At 48.5% G+C, this 15,705-nt stretch overlaps 2 protein-coding genes across 11 annotated transcripts in view; one reads left to right on the top strand and one right to left on the bottom strand.

The window, feature by feature from the left end:
• Nucleotides 1-4,093: 4,093 nt before the first annotated feature.
• Stmn3 (stathmin 3) lies at nt 4,094-11,839 on the bottom strand. 2 transcript variants are annotated; one of them, XM_060382694.1, is made up of 6 exons: nt 11,586-11,728; nt 8,400-8,480; nt 6,812-6,907; nt 6,400-6,575; nt 4,896-5,087; nt 4,094-4,465 (listed from the first exon to the last, which is right to left on the bottom strand). In XM_060382694.1, exons 2-6 carry the CDS (start codon nt 8,440-8,442, stop codon nt 4,406-4,408), a joined length of 567 nt encoding a protein of 188 aa, XP_060238677.1. In that variant the 5' UTR covers nt 8,443-8,480; nt 11,586-11,728; the 3' UTR covers nt 4,094-4,405. The 2 variants fall into 2 exon arrangements, with proteins under 2 accessions (XP_060238677.1, XP_021501613.1); XM_021645938.2 differs by lacking the exon at nt 8,400-8,480 and having other exon boundaries at nt 11,586-11,839.
• The window catches only part of Rtel1 (regulator of telomere elongation helicase 1), a 42,674-nt gene continuing 35,876 nt past the window's right edge, over nt 8,908-15,705 (top strand). For 7 of the 9 annotated variants that reach the window (XM_021645973.2, XM_060382690.1, XM_060382688.1 and 4 more), the window contains exons 1-2: nt 14,217-14,371; nt 15,357-15,605. In XM_021645973.2, the coding sequence (XP_021501648.1) occupies nt 15,504-15,605 (102 nt within the window). In that variant the 5' untranslated portion in view covers nt 14,217-14,371; nt 15,357-15,503. Of the gene's footprint in view, nt 11,532-14,216; nt 14,489-15,356; nt 15,606-15,705 lie in introns of those variants that run through there. The other 2 variants (XM_060382686.1, XM_021645959.2) reach the window with 2 other exon arrangements.

The following is a 15,705-nucleotide window of genomic DNA, read 5'->3' as shown; positions in this document are numbered from 1 at the left end:
GAAGAGGGCATTGGAACTAGAGTTAGAGATGGTTGTGAGCCACCATATGGATGCTGGGAATGGAACCTGGATCCTCTGGGAGAATAAGTGTTCTTAAATGCTGTGCTATCTCTCCAGCCCTGAACTTGTACTCTTATGTTGCAGAAGAACGGGAGAGATACAAGCTGTGTTCATGGCAGCATTAATCCATAGGTGAGACTAGAATCTAGCAGTCAAAGAAATACTCTCCAAAAGTCTCCACTTTCTACATTGTTTCCTGGGATTGTTTCCGACACTTGAGTTTGTGGTACACATGCAGACTTCAGTAGTGACTCCAATCAAAGCATTTGAAATTACTTTCTTTCTTTTTGAGACAAGATCTCTCTATTATGTAGCTCTGCCTGTCCTGGAACTTGTTCTGTAGACCTCTGGGATTAAAAGTGTATACAATCATGCTTGGCCACCTGGTTTTGAAATGACCTTAAATATTCCCACAAAGCTGGAGATAGTAGCACATGCCTTTAAGATAGTAGCACATGGCTGTCATAGCAACTGAGAGACAGAGGCAGGCGAATCTGAGACCAGTGTGGTCTGTATCCTGAGTTCTAGGTCTGCAAGGGCTATATAGTGATTGTTGGCTATTTACGCCAACCCAAGTGAGCCTTCCCTCCCTGGACTCCCTTAGTAAACTGTATACTTTGTAAACTTTGTAAACCCTCAAGGCATGCAAATGGTAAGGCCCTGCCTGGGGAGCTCCAGCAGCCAGGCAGTAAAGGCCCAAAGGCTAAGACAGCTGTAACTGCGTTCCAGCCTCTGCCCCAGACTTCCAGGACAGCCCTAAGGGCCCTTTTCTACCACTGTATTGGTCATTACCAGCCCTGGGGCAGGAGAGTGGCCAGGCACTGCCTTAAAAAAAAACACACAAAAAACAAAACAAACAAACAAACAAAAAACAATCCCTAAGCTTGCTCCAACATCCTGACACATAATTCCTCCAATCCCAGGTCACCCTGGAAATTTCCACATATACCAACCCCCCCCTTCCCCAAAAGCCTAAATATACCCCTGCATTCTACCCAATTCTCTTCTGATTTTCACCCAAGAAGACTCAACCAATCTCCTTGGTTTTGGTTTTTGTTTTTGTTTTTTTTCTTCCCAATAAATCTCTTAGGTGAGGTTTGTGTTGAGAGACCAAAAAGATTAAAAATTAGCAGCTATTATTAATTAAGGCCTGAACTATGTGGGTGGAGAAGTCTAGTAATGCCCTGAGGGGAAGGACTGCCTTACAGAATTCTTTCCCCACCCACTAGAGATAACAGTTGCTAGGAAACTGGCCCATCCCCTAGGGAGGGACACCAGGTCATTATGGTCTGGGGACCTTCCTATAGCCAACCAATTCAAAATGTAGCATTTTGACCAATAGATGCTTGCCAGGCAGGAATCGCCCTGCCTTGGGCATGCTGGGAGGGATCGGAATCTATATATCACCCAACTAACCTGGGCGAAGCGTGTTCAGCTCCCACGACTTCGGTGGTGGGTGTTGTGTGCCCAAGCTGCAGCTTGTAATATACAATAAAAAGACCCACTTGTGTTTTGCAACAGAGTGGATTCCTGCAGATCTCTTGGGGGCTTTCGAACTGGGTATAACAGTGTGTGGTATGGCTTTATTGTATTCTTTGGGTCCTGACTGCCAGGATGCTTTTCAGAGCTGAGGTGTAACACTTATACTGGGGAAACCTCCCCCACTGGAGCAGAGCTGTTAAACCTGCATTGGGAAAACATTCCTGGCAACTGGACATGGCAGCTCACTCCTGTCTGTAATCCAGCTCCAAGTAACTTGACACCCTCACACAGACATACATTCAGGCAAAACACCAATGCACGTAAAATAAATAAATAGATCATTTAAAAAAGAAAAAGCAGAACTTCTGTAGGGGAAGCCTTTCCTTTCAGAGCTGCAACACCTGTCTTTGTCTAAGCAAGAATAAAATGAAAGAGGACCACAAAATCTTTGATACTCCCTTGAGTGTGGCCTATTTTTACTAACTTATAGCCAACAGAAGTGAGCAGCTCCTGAGAGGAGTTCGGGCGTCTCCTTCCCCATTGCTTTCTGATGGCTCACTTTGGGGGAACTAGCATTAAGCAGCCCATGTCGTACTAGCATGAGTGGAAGGGACCCTGAACACCAGGCCAACCTCAGGATGACCAGAGATTGTGTTAGAGCTCTTAGGGGAAAGGTACTCTGGCAGTCCAACAGGACACTCCTTAGAGAAGTTCCTTTTAGGGACATAAGGGTGGCCCCAGTAGCAACCAGATTAATCTCAGCTCTGTCTCTTGGCTCTAGCTTCTTCCTGTGGCGTTGTGTTGACACTTACTTTTTAAAATAATCGTGATTTAAAAGTTATGATTGACAGCTGGTGTCAGTCTGCAGTTGTATCTGATACAAATACTCCCTTACAGTGAGCTCACAGGGTTCTTTGGCTCAGCAGATGACAGACACAACACTGGGCACCAGGGCTATTTCTAAACCCACAGAGTATCTTTTTAAAATTACACCGATTTGTTCATTCATTCATTTATTGTATATGTATGAGTGCGCCTGCCATGGCATGCTTGTGGAGGTCAGAGGGCAAGATACATGAATTGGTTCTCTTCTACCGTGTGAGCCCTGGAGATCGGACTCAGTTCATCGGTTTGGCAGCAAATGCCTTTACTGGCTGAAGCATCTTGTTGATTCTGGGTCTCTTCCTTAATTTAATTTGTAAGTTCTCTATATGGAGGAGATGGATGCATGCTACACCAGGCTTTGGCTACTGAAGAGCTGACATTGGAAGAAATCTAGTCTCAGTTCCTATTCCCCTTCCCCTTAGGAGTCCCACAAAAGCCATTTGTGGGCACTGTGGAGTTCAGGTCCTGACGGTTGCTTCCTCTTGTGATTGAATTATTTCCCCTGAGCCCTAGTAATGGTCATTGTCCACTCTGTTTTCTGGGGTTTTTTTTCTGCCTGATAGGAGGTGGGGTCACCCATAGCTACAGCCATTTATTTGGTTTCTGAGCCTTTGGGTCTGGATTGTTAAAGAACATGTCATGTGCCTTCCTCACATTTTATACTAAGCAGGTGAGAAGGTACCCTGTTTCTGGAACTCATGGTGGAGTGGGGCTACACAGAGAAGAGAGAAGATGCTGCATTGTCACAAAAGCATGGGATTCCCAGGATGTCCAAGCAAGTGACCATTTTCAAAGGCCACCATTGGGACATTTGGAACCCCTGGACTGAGAACAGGAAAAGACCTGCTTAGATGCTTAAGCATGAGAGCCCTAGAGCTAGGCTTTCTGCCTTTGATAAGAAATTCCAGGATGGATGTGGGGAGGGTGACTTAGGAACTCTGATCCTTCCAGCATGTAAATCTGCAAGCAGCTGGTCCTAAAGAATCTCCTACCCAGCCGGGTGCAATGGTGCATGCCTGTAATCCCAGCACTTGGGGAGGCAGAGGCAGGTGAGTTCAAGGCTAGCCTGGTCTACAAAGTGCCAAGGCTATACAGAGAAACCCTGTCTCAAAAAAACAAACCAAAAATTTCATGCTGCTACTTTCTCACACCAGTCATGCCTGCCAACAAGTGAGGCTGGGATTTCCAACATCCAGGAGCATTTTTGGATCAGGACAGGGGGAGGGGGACAGGATTCCAGGGGCTATAAAACCTCTGAGGGGGCAAGGGCATTGAGAGTGGCTCTGCAGAATGCCCCAGCCGATGCTTTGCAAAGAACATGTACTTCTGAGACAGTAGGTACAGTTGGATGTGTCCATGATGCCCATAACTCTCTAGACCTGGGCAATGACTATAGGCTCTAAAGTTGGTCGAGGGTGCCCCTGGACTAGGTGACCTCAGGATTTCTGTGACTAGCCCTGGTATGCTCTGCAGCACAAAGGCTCCAGGGCTGACCATAGTGACCGAGTGGGTCCAACCTCCTATAGGGTCCTCAGGGTTTTTCTGCCTTTTGTAGAGTTTCTCCACAAAGTTTCCCTAAAATTGCAGGCAGTGTTGCTGTCTGGCCTGCAGAAACTGGCCGCACTTTCATTCAAACCAGTCTGAGACCTGAATGAGAATCCACACGTTTGTGCCACTGCCACTAGATTTATTAAGGTTGCCAACACATCCACTAAGAGGGCCACCAAGGAGCCCCAGCCACGCCTGGCCTAGTGTCTGAATAGGGGACCGTATCTCCTGCCAGGGCAGCTCCTTGAGGGAGAGCCCAACATCAGACACATTACAAGGACTGGACAGTTCAGAGTGTGGGAAAAGAAGCAGGAAGCTAGGGGTGCATGGGAGCAGATAGGAGCAAGAACGAAATTTGCATCTAGACTGAATTGAACAAAACAAAAACAAAACCCGAAAATGTTCTTGTCGCCGCTGGGTTCACTGCTCCTTAGCCAGACATCTCCTCCCGCTGCTCCTTGTTCCGGCGCACCTCGGCAGCGTGCAGCTCCTGTGAAGACAGACGGAGGAGCCCTGAGGAGCGGCCGGGGGAAGGAACTTCAATGTGCAGGTGCACCTCTGTACTTGAGGAGCGCTTGAGCCACAGTGTTTAGGCATCACCAGGGGACTGAGCATCTGACCCCCATGTTCCATTCTCGCTTGGAGCGGGGCCCCGCGGGGATGCAAATTCCTTCAGAGCGCTTGGTAGCTTCGTAATTAATCTGTGATTGTTGAATGTGTCTCACTAGAACCAGGTTCTGAGCCTGATTCCATCGCTGAGGGAAGTGCTCAACCAAAAAAAGGGGGGAGGAGGGCTAGAAAGACTTTATTAGGACCCCCTTCTTCACTGGTGCACAGACCGTGTCCCACACCCAGCGCCTGCTCAGCGGTTATCTCGTTCCCCTATGTCAAAGGCCCCTCCTTACCGCTCCAGGGCCTACCTTCTCGCGCAGCCTCTCGCGCAGCGCCGCCAGGTGCGCCTCGCGGATTTCCTTGCTCAGCTCCATCTTGTAGTTGAGCTTCTCCTCCGCCAGGCGGCTGAAGTTATTGTTTTCTTCCAACGCCTTGTGCAGCACCTCACGCTCATGCTCGCGTCGCTCTGCCAGCTGCTTCAGCACCTGAGCCTCCTGCGTCTGCACAGAGCCAGGGGTTAGTAAACTGTAACTGGAACCCCTCCTGAGCCAGGCCTTCGCTCTCTGGTACCTAATCGTTACACAAGCCCCATGCACCTCACCTGCCAGGACATGGACCCAGAAGCTGTTCTGGGGATGGCCTTGAACATCTCTGGCCTGGGAGCCAAGCAGGATGGTAGGGAGTCAAGTTTCTGTTGTGGATGGCCAGCTGTGCCCCTCTGTTTCCCAGCTTAATGACATTTGGCCATGACTCACTTGTCCTGCTGTTCCCAGCTCCACCCAGTACCCATCCCTCTTCCCTACTTCCTTGGGACTAATTTCTGTGAGGCTAGGGGCTTTACCCAGTTTGCCTGGGACTTCCTGGGCTTTTGCACTGAAAAGGCTGCCTGCCAGGAGGCCCCTCCAGTACCAGGTGAACGGCAGTGGCTTGCCTTTTGTGCTATCCTCAGCCACAGAGTCTTCTTGCTGGACTGAGAACTCCCAAGCTCACAAATGTTGAAGGAGCAGGGTAAATTCTGAACTGTGAGTTGTGGTGACTTCTCCAGACTTCCTCAGACAACTGCCTGTTGAGTACTAAGCAGGTATAGATGCAGCTAGATCAGCTAGGTCCTAGCTCCCCACTATTGCTCAGCAAAGGGCCGTGTCCACAGGGATCTGTCAAGGGACATGGTGGTACCACACCATCCTGCCTGGGAAAGGAGTGTCTGGTGATTCCTGGGATAAGGGATAATGGGAGAGCCAGGATCCCTGGGGTGATTAGCTTCTGGCCTTTGCTGCCTCCTGAATGATGCTGAGCGCCCATGGGTGCATCCATCAGTCTTCAAGATAAATTTGCTGAGCCTGAGTCATATGTGCAGGGATTAAGCAATTTCTCCTGTCCAATGGGCTTTGCCTCTAGGATCTCAATCCTCAAACAAATCTTGTTCTCTGTGTTTCAGTCTCAAAGGTGCGGGTGTGGGAAGGGGCTGGAAGCCCTATTCGTATCTCTCAGGGCTCTTCTGGACTATGTAATCAACCCAGCTAATGGCCTTCTGATGTGAGAACTTGTTTTCTCACTCTTCTGCCCCAAAAGGAGCACGAGCCTCTGCTTTATGTCCTCAAGGCTCCTTCTGGGGAATACAACCTGACCTCCCTCTGCCATGATTAAGATGGAGGTTCCCCTCAAGCATATGGTTCCTGTCGTCCTGTGTGTACATTTGTTCTCTCATCTCATTCCAGTTGCTCAGCAGCAAGTTCTGCCCTACCCAACCCAACGTCCTGACCAAGCAAAAGACCTTGTCAGCAATGTCAAGTGTGTGAGGAGAGTCCTTGCCTTCCTCCGTTCCTCAGCTGCCTCCAGCCGTTTCTGTAGCTCCTCCAAGGAAGCATCCTTCCTCTTGGGGGGAGAGGAGAGCAGAGGGCTCTCTGGAGATAGGTCAGAAGGAGACTTGAGGATGACCTCGAAGCTCTGGCCAGAGGCCCGCTTATCCAGCTGTTTCACTTCCATATCTGCAGGGCAAGACCAGATGGGGACTTCAGGAGCCTAGCCAGAGGATATATGAGGGGCTTGCCTCCAGCACACATCCCAACAAGGGTTGAGAAAGGGGTGCTGTTGCTCAGGTAGTATTATTGGGCACGGGTCCTTCCTCCCAAAATGACTCTCCAGCTAGGCCACAGGATTACCAGAAGCCGGAAGAAACAAGAGAGGTAAAGTGATCATGCCCTAGAGGAGCCTGGATACTCACCCCCATACTGGTAGATGGTGTTGGGGTGAGGCTGTGAGTAGAAGCAGGAGCAGATGAGCGACAGCACAGATAACTCCTTCATCTTCTCCTTGTAGGCTGTGGATGTGAAGTCAAGGTGAGCAGGTACTGTAACCATTCTGGTGTTTCTATGTCTTCCTCTTCTACCTTGCTCTTTATCTATGTGTACATTTGGGTTTTGTTTTCTTTTGAGACAGGTCTCATGTAGTTCAAGACAGCCTTAAATTCACTCTGTAGCCTAGGGTGATCCTTCTGCTACCCCAAGCGCTAGATGTATAGGTGTATACCACCATGCCTCTGTTTGTTTCAGAGAGTCTTGCCCATGCTGGCCTAGAACTTATTATGTACAGCAGGCTGGTATTCGAACTCATATTCCCCAAACTAGGATTACAGATTTGCACTACTGTGCCTGGCCTGTCTCTTATACTTTTTGTATGTTTCCCACTGCCTGCTGTACTGTGAATGATCACTTCCCAATAATCTCAGGTTGAAATCCTACTCTTGTATGATGGGAGGTGAGCACGTCATAAGGGTGTAAATTGGAGTAAAACCTTGTCTGAAATAAGAAAATCAAAGCAGTTTTGGGATTTTGGGGGCAGACTCCTGAATGAGATTAATGACCTTACTGCACAGAGTCCTCAGTAATCCTTCAGCTCCTCCAACATGTGAGGTCACAGGACAAACCTGTGAATGAGGAAGCAACCCTCACTAGACAAGCAAATCTAGTGGTGCCCTGACTTTGAGATTCTATAGAGAAATAAATTTCTACTTTTTAGAAGAAATGCCCAGTATAAAGGCATTTTTCTAATTAGTGTGAACAAACTATAAGATTCCAGTCAGAGTCTCTGTTCTCTGACTTTTCTACTTACTCACTATTCTTGTGTCTTTCTTCTTTTGTGTGTGTGTGTGTGGTGTGTTTTCTGTTTTTAAAACAGCGTTTTACTCCAGTCCAGGCTGGTCTTCAACTCCCAATAATCTTCCTGCCTCGGTCTCCTGTGTTAAAATTACAAATGTAAGCTCCTACACCCAGCTTTTTCAGTCTTTCTGAGTCTCTAGCTGCCAGTGTTCAGATTTTTTTTCCTCTTGAGTATATCTTCCTGTGATTACTGGTAACTTTGTGTCTTTGGCTTTTTGTTTGTTGTTGTTTGGTACAGGGTCCACTATGTAGCCTTAGCTTGCCTGGCTATAAGGCAACTATGACGCTGACCCCTGACAGAAAGAAATGCTCACTTTTAAAATGAAAATAATCCTACTGTTCCAGGTATATTCACTTGTGAACCAGTTCCACTGGAGACTACTGTCTTGGTAATGTCTAAGAATCCTGCAACTGCAGTAAAGTTACTCCATTTCTCAGGGGCGTCGATAGGTCTTAGCTTACTGGGATGATATTAACAACATTCATTGACATGCAATTCTAGATGATCAGTGTTTCTCCGTCCATTCTATCAATTCCCAAAGTCTGATAGGCTCTGAGACTCAGACCTAGGTCTCTAGATAGAGGAAGAGGAAAAGCAGGAAAAGAAGGAAGAGGAGGAGGAGGAGAATACTACTTTCATGTTTGATTACTTACTAGCACACTTTGAGGGAACAGACAGAGAAGTTTGGACAAACATTTAGTAGATGGACCAGAAACTTTCTGATCAAGTTTTACCTGATAATTAAAAAAAAAAAAATGAGTTGGCATAGAATTGAGGATACAAGGTAGAAATGGTCAGAACTTTCATGGTAAATTTTGTTCTCTCACAACAAGCACAGAGAATGCTCATTTGACTTAAATTTTCTAATAACTCAGATTCATTTGGAAGCAGCATGGAGCTCTGGCAGCAGCAGAGGGAGCAGAGAAGAACCCCAGAGTTGGCAAGGCAAGGCTAGTCACTGTCTTCAAAAGAATTCAGGAAGAAGGGGGGCGGGGGAGAAAAGCAGGAGGGGACTTCATGCTTTTTATTTTATTTCATATATATGGGTGTGGGCTTTTTGTTGTTGTTGTTTTGTTTTGTTTTCCTTGCATGAACATCTGTGCACCATGTTTATGCCTCATGTCCATGGAGGTCAAAACAGAGTGAGTAGTTAGATCCCCTGAGACTGGAATTACAGAGGTTTGTGAGCCACCACCCAGGGGGTGCTGAGACGCAAACCTGGGTCCTCTGGAAGAGCAGCTAGTGCTCTTCAGCTGTGAGCTATCTCTCCAGGCCCTTACTTTATTTTTTTCTTCTCTCCTCCACTTCTTCCTTCCCTTCCCTCCTTTCCTTCTTCCTTCCTCCTTCCTGCTTTTTTGTTTGTTTGTATTATTTTGTATAAAAATATAATGTAGCTTAGGCTGATCTTGAACTTACTATGTAGCAAAGCCTGGCCTTGAACTGTTGATCATCCTGCCAACAGTTACATCCGGGGTGTACCATGCCTAGCCAAGTTTTTGTTGTTGTTGTTGTTTGTTTGTTTGTTTTTTATAAACAACATCCACTCTTGTATTGAGCTATGAAATGTTAATTCAACAAATGAGGTGGAGGGGCATGCTTCTGATTATGTGATGAGGAAGTAGAGGATCTGAGAGGTTATCTGGTGGATCTAGAGGTCAGTCTTGTGCCGAGGAGACAGGAGGGAAGGAGTAGGAGAGAGGGTCTTGGCTGGGGCAGGACAGACCAGAATCCTGACAAGGCCAGAAAGAAGGGGGTTTGGTCTCTTCAAATACGAGCTTGCTAGCGCCACCTCCCTGCCAGTCCCAGTTTTTCATATTATCATTGCTCATCTTGTATCCAAACCCCTGATAGGCTGTCTTCATGGGTTAGGCCCGGATCCTGGGGCCTGACAGTTGTTCAAAGGCCGTTTCTGCTTGAGCCTGAAACTTTCACAGGGAATGTACTGCAGGTTCATAGCAGATAACATCAAATTTAAGAACCAGTACCAGAGCTGGGGGTGCATGCCTGTAATTCCAGCACTCGGGGAGGCAGAGGCAGGCAGACTTCTGTGAGTTCAAGGCTAGCCTGATCTACAAAGCGGGCTACACAGAGAACCCCTGTCTCGAAGGGAGAAAACAAACAAACAAACAAACAAACAAAAAAACAAAAACAGTACCCTGAAGCTATAGTCCCAGATAACTATCAGTCACTTCAGCATAGGGGAGGCTGTCAGAAATTCAGGGAGCAGTACCAGCCTGGGCAGGAGTGAGCATCTGGAGAACAGAGTGAGGTGCTGTCCACCTCTGTCAGAGATCCCTGAAGTCAAAGTTCAAAACGTAAGTGTTCAACTGGCAAGTGAGGTACCATATGTTGTAGCTGCAGTCAGGGGAACAGTGTCTGGTGGACCTATTCCTTGGTATGGTTTCTCTTAGTCTGATAGACAATGAGAAACTTTCTTCTCAGAAGACAGATCCTCAGGGGGCAAATAAGACAAGTGACCACAGGCAGGGCCTGGGGATGAGGCCTGTTGTATGATCTGGCTGCAGAAGGTGAGCATGTTGGAGAGGACAGGGCAACTGATGAGAAACTGGTATGTTGAGACAGGAAGCATGAGGAAGACCTTATCTGGGGCTAATGGAAAAGGGAGCAAGGTTTGGCTATAGCACAAAGCTGAGGTTGGATCCGTGTTTTTGGAGCTTAAAGGGTCCTTTACATACGTGGTCCCCTCCTTGGCTGATACTGAAATTCTCTGGGCATTGAGGGGCAGGTTCAGGGCGGGACCGCATGATGGGTGGAGTTTGCACCTGGGGCCAAAGCCAAGGAGTGGGAGAATCACCCCTTGACCTATTTGACCGCCTACATCAGCCTCCTGGACTGAGGGAAGGAAAGGCAGCAAAAGCATATAGGGGAAACCAAGGTCAGTCTCAGGCCCCCAGAAAAAAAGACAGAGCCCTTCTAGGACTAGAGACTGGGCGGGGCTATCAGCTTTAGGTTCTCCGGTCAAGAGTGGAGCCACCACAACCTTGGCAGGACCTAGCATCCTGTTAGTGTCCTTCCCTTTGCCTGGCTTCGACCCTCTGTGCAGTCTGAGGTGTGGGAGGCTCCCTTCGAAAGCAGACCCCACCACACCCCGGAAAGGTTGGGAAATGCAACAGCCTCTCTTCCACTTACACCCGGTGGCGCAAAGGGTGGAGGTTCTTCTGGCTGGAGCAGGTGGCCCTAGCGTCGCAGAGGGTGCTCCCCAGCTGCAGTGTTCACAGCGGGGATGGAGGTGAAGAAGCCTTGCTAGTCCCAGGCTCAAGCCTCCCGCGCTATTGAGAGGTCCCCTCCACCCCAGCCACCGTGTTCCTGAGCCCCTCCCCCCATTTCTCAGGGACCGAGTCCAGATTTCTGCGGAAGGTCCCACCGCCCCCTCAACCCCCTACGAAGACTGAACGGCACTGATATCCAAGGTCGTTGGAGCCTTAGGGCACCAGTAAGCCCCACTGCAGCCACTCTTATCCGCAGGCAAGAATCCGCAAAGACGCTCTGCCGCAGTCGGACCTTGGCCCTGCCCCGGCGCCCGAAGGGGCAATGCTCCGGGGAGCCCGACTTCACTATGCTGCCTAGGGTGCGGCTCCTGCCCTGCGTCCGGGAGCTTCGCCTCTGCACTGAAGTCCCCCCGCCCCGCCGCCCCTTAAGGGCTCTAGACCCCCATTCTTGCAGGGCCAGCCTAGCCTCGTCATGTACAAGATCCGACACAGGAAAATGGAGTCAGTAACTTGCTCCTGCGTCAGACGAAGCCTCGGCTTAGACAATGGCCTCTGGTAAGACCCATCGCGGTCCTATGATTTCCTCCCCCAAAGACTGCCGAGCCCTACCAGATACGGTGCTGGCCATGGTGCTGGCGGCGGCTGGGTCTTTGGAGGCTGGAAGGATGCGGGCGGCGTCTGGGAGCTGCAGTAGCCGAATGCTGCAATGCTGTGGAGGGGAGGGAGGAAGGGCGGGCGCGGCAGGAGGGGGAGGGAGAGAGGGATGGATGGAGGGAGAGGGGGTGGAAGGAAGGGGAGGGGAGAGAAAGAAAGAGGAAATGAGAGAGGAGAGAGGAAAGGGAGGGAGGGAGAGACAGACACAGACAGACTGACTGATTGACTGACTGACTAACCCCGAGATAGACAGACAGTGAAAGAACAAACACAGGCAGCAACTATCAAAGGAAAGGCAGTGGGAGGGATGGAGGGAGAGAAGAGCAAAGGATGTAGCAAAAGGCCTATGTTTCATCTGCAGGCAATCATGGATGACACTCTTGTAATATGGCTTTGTGTAACTTAGAGGATAAAGATAAGACTCATTCCCCAGTGTAGGCAGGGAAGGACCAAGGGGTAGTAGTCAGGGTAGGTGACAGAGGCTGATGGAGGCTGGATGATCACTGAGCCCCATGTAAGTGACTGGCCTACAAGAATATCTGGAGTGACTCTGTACAGGGAATGAGCAGGTTCTGGTTAAATAAGGGGGATGGTAAGGCTTATGACAGGGCTTTGATGTGGGCTCGAGTCAGGTTCTAACACCAGCTCTTACATTCTTTATTTGGTGGAGAAAGAGTTTCTAACCTCTCTGGACCTTTGCCTCTTCAGTGTAAGATGAAGTCATAATGCCAGACTCCAGAAGATAGAAAAGAGAAAATGGGCTAGAGCTGGGTGTATACATGTATACACATGTGTTTGGGTTTTAGCTTCATTTCTGTGATAAAATGTTCTGGTCAAGGGCTGGGTGTGGTAGTGCATGTCTTTAGATCCAGCAGAGGCGAAGGCAAAGGCAAGAAGATTTCTGTGAGTTCCTGGCCAGCCAAGGCTATATAGTGAGACCATGAGGGGAAAAAAATAAGCTCTGCCAAAATGCAACACAGGGGGAGGATTTATTTCATCTTTCAGGTTACAATCTATCACTGAAGGAAGTCAAGGCAGGAACTTGAACTCAGATCTCCTTGCTATTCAATAAAGCATTACCTCTGACCAAGAAACCCAGTCACTTTAAAGAAAACACAGAAGGAACAATGAAGAAATGCTGCTGTCTGGCTTATAAGTAGGCTTATGTTTAGCTAGCTTTCTTATGTCATTTAGGACAACCTGCCTAGGGATGGCTGCCCACAGTCAGCAATTAACAATCAAGACAACCCCTCAAAGAAATGGGTACAGGTAAATTTTGACCCAGGCAATTTCTCAATTGAAATTCTTTTCTCATGTGACTCCAGGCTCTGTTAAAGTGACAGTTAAGGCGCTTCTCTGGCTGAAACCACTTCACCATTCCCCTTCCTTTCCTGGGAAATTTCAATTTCTTGGGGTCCATTTGCTTAAGTAGTCTGATAGTTAAAGGGAAGATCATAAAGGATCTCTTCAGAATATATTCATTCTTCCCGGGGTGGTTTCACTGGAAGCTGTGCATGCTGCCTCAAAGCAACCATCTATGTGCTGCGGACCTAGACTTGTTTGGCTATGAACTCAGGCAGCATATGAATCAGCTTAGGTCTCAGCTCTACTAGTAGCCCAGGAAGTTTTGCCTGGACTTGGTATCTATCCCTGTGTGTGTGTGTGGCCTCCCTTATCTTAAATTTCCATATGAGAGATGGGGGTCTGAAAGACTGAAACAAGTCTATAGATGGGTCACAGTGTTCTTCCAGTATGATCTCACACAGGGTGGATATGGGCGTATCGGTGGGAAACTACCTCGGTATTAAAGAGAAGCTCTGAAACAAGTGTCAGCTAGTAGTGGACAGTCACTGAAACATTTTTAGCACATATTGGGATTGCCTGAAACAAACAAACATCTCTGATGTCAGGAGTGGCCTGGGGGACTGACTGCAAGCTCTCTCTTCCCTGGAGCTCCTTATTGACTGTCAGCTAGTACTAGAGATTTAGAGGACCTCACTGGACTACTGGGGGGCACTGATTGGAAAATAGACTGGACCCAGAGTAAGTGAGAGAGGAGGTAATGAGAACTCTTACTCGGGGGTTTAGGCAAGATGCAGCCATTTATGGATTTTATATAAAAAAAATGAAAAGATGTCTTTTGTGAGGCGAGGTCAGTAACCAGAAGAAAGTTAGGATCTGTGCAGTTGTACAGGAAATGGTGGTCGCCTGGCCAAACGAGTTAGTAGACGACAAGAGAGAACGGAGCTCACAATGCAAAAGTGAGAGATGAGGCTAGGCAGTGGTGGCACACACCTTTAATCCCCGAGGGTAGAGGCAAGTGATCTCTGAGTTCGAAGCCAGTTTGGTCTACGGAGTTCAGGACAATAAAGGCTACAAAGAAACCCTGTCTCTAAAAAATATAAAAATAAAAATAGTGGGAGACGAGTGACATTCTAGACGATTACAAGTGCCTCTGACTAGAACACACTGATGCAGCGGCTAGGTCCACAGCGCGAAACCCGCACGCCGGCATCCAGAGGCGGGAGAACCTGCTGGCCCAGAGGTTGAGGAATAGTTCCCGCCCGGACTGCATTGTAGCGGACCGGAAGGGAGGAGGCGGAAGTGCAGCGATTAGCGTAGCATTGCGGATCTGCCCGCGAAGTTCCAATCAGCGGACTGCGGAATAGGCGGGATCGGCATCCTCGCAGTTGTTTCATCTCTTGAGACCCGGATTTTGAAAGGCACCCCCGCCGAGACAAGTGAGCTGAGAGTCACTCAAGCCCTGCCACTGGCAGTTTTATTTGAGCGGTCCGTGGATGGAGGTTATAGACCACGCTCGCCAGTTCTGGAGCGGCCGCGGTGCATTCTGGGACTGGGTACCTCTTGTTCCCAATAGTGTTTAGCTAGGCGCTTTCCTGGGCTAGGACCAAGGCGGAGGGTAGACTCTTCCCTGTCAGTCCTATCTTTTAGTGGACACGGAGGTCTGAAGAAATTGAGTGACTTGCCGAAGTCTGCACAGATTTACATACCGTGATTCTGTTTTGCTACTTTTTCTTGTGTTCTGTTTTTCGAGACAGGGTTTCTTTATGTAGTCATGGCTTTCCTGGAACTTGCTCTGCAGACCAGGCTGGCCTCGAACTCGGAGATCACCAGCCTCTGTCTCCTGAGTGCGGGATCAAAAGAATGAGCCATGACTGGCCTGTTTTGCTACTTTATTTGCACTTGGGTGCCCACCTAGACCGAATGGTGTGTGACCCAGAGCTTAAGGGCATCAGAGGCTGGAAGGCATTCCACACTTAATTGTGCCGGTCCCGGCCATGAGGGATGCTCCCGGGATCTTAGTCGCAGACTTTTGTGTAGAGTTTCAGATAGAGCACAAAGAGTGCTTGTTAAGGCACATGTCGTCTGCTAGATTGTTTTTGTTTTGCTTTTTCAAACTAGGATGGAATTGTGTGAGTCAGGAGATTATTTAGTTGATATCTATACATCTCCAAGCTCCTTTTTATTTTTTGAGACAGGGTCTCTACATAGCCTTGGCTATCCTGGAACTCACTCAGTAGACCAGGCTGGCTTTGAATTCAGAGATTCCCCTGCCTCTGCTTTTAGTTCTGGGATTAAAGGTGTGTGCCACCACCAGGCTACTATTGAGAGGAAATAGCAGATTTTCTGAACCTGCAGGAATGAGCTCCTAAAATGATTGGTGTAATGGTCTGTGGCTACAAAGGCTTGTCTTCTCTGTTGTAGGAAATTCCTGCAGAGAGAAATCTGGTGCTACATGCTGCCAACACTTACCTGGAGTGGCTGAAATACTGAGATGTTCAAAGGGGTTTGTCTGACAGACCCAAACAGCCTGCATCTTGGCCTACCACTGTGTCCTCATTATATGCTGATATGCCCAGGATAGTCTTGAATGGTGTGACAGTGGATTTTCCTTTCCAGCCCTACCAGTGCCAACAGGAGTACATGACTAAGGTGCTAGAATGTCTCCAGAAGGTAAAGTTACAAAGCCCAAGACATTTATTCTAGGGAGGGGACAATAAGGGTGTACCTTCAGCAAACCCCTACCATACCTCTGCTCTCATTTATTCCAGAC

This window comes from Meriones unguiculatus, chromosome 4 (assembly GCF_030254825.1).
Source record: "Meriones unguiculatus strain TT.TT164.6M chromosome 4, Bangor_MerUng_6.1, whole genome shotgun sequence".
Taxonomy (NCBI): domain Eukaryota; kingdom Metazoa; phylum Chordata; class Mammalia; order Rodentia; family Muridae; genus Meriones; species Meriones unguiculatus.
The sequence above is the reverse complement of the archived record's forward strand: the minus strand, read 5'-3'. Positions and strand labels throughout refer to the sequence as shown.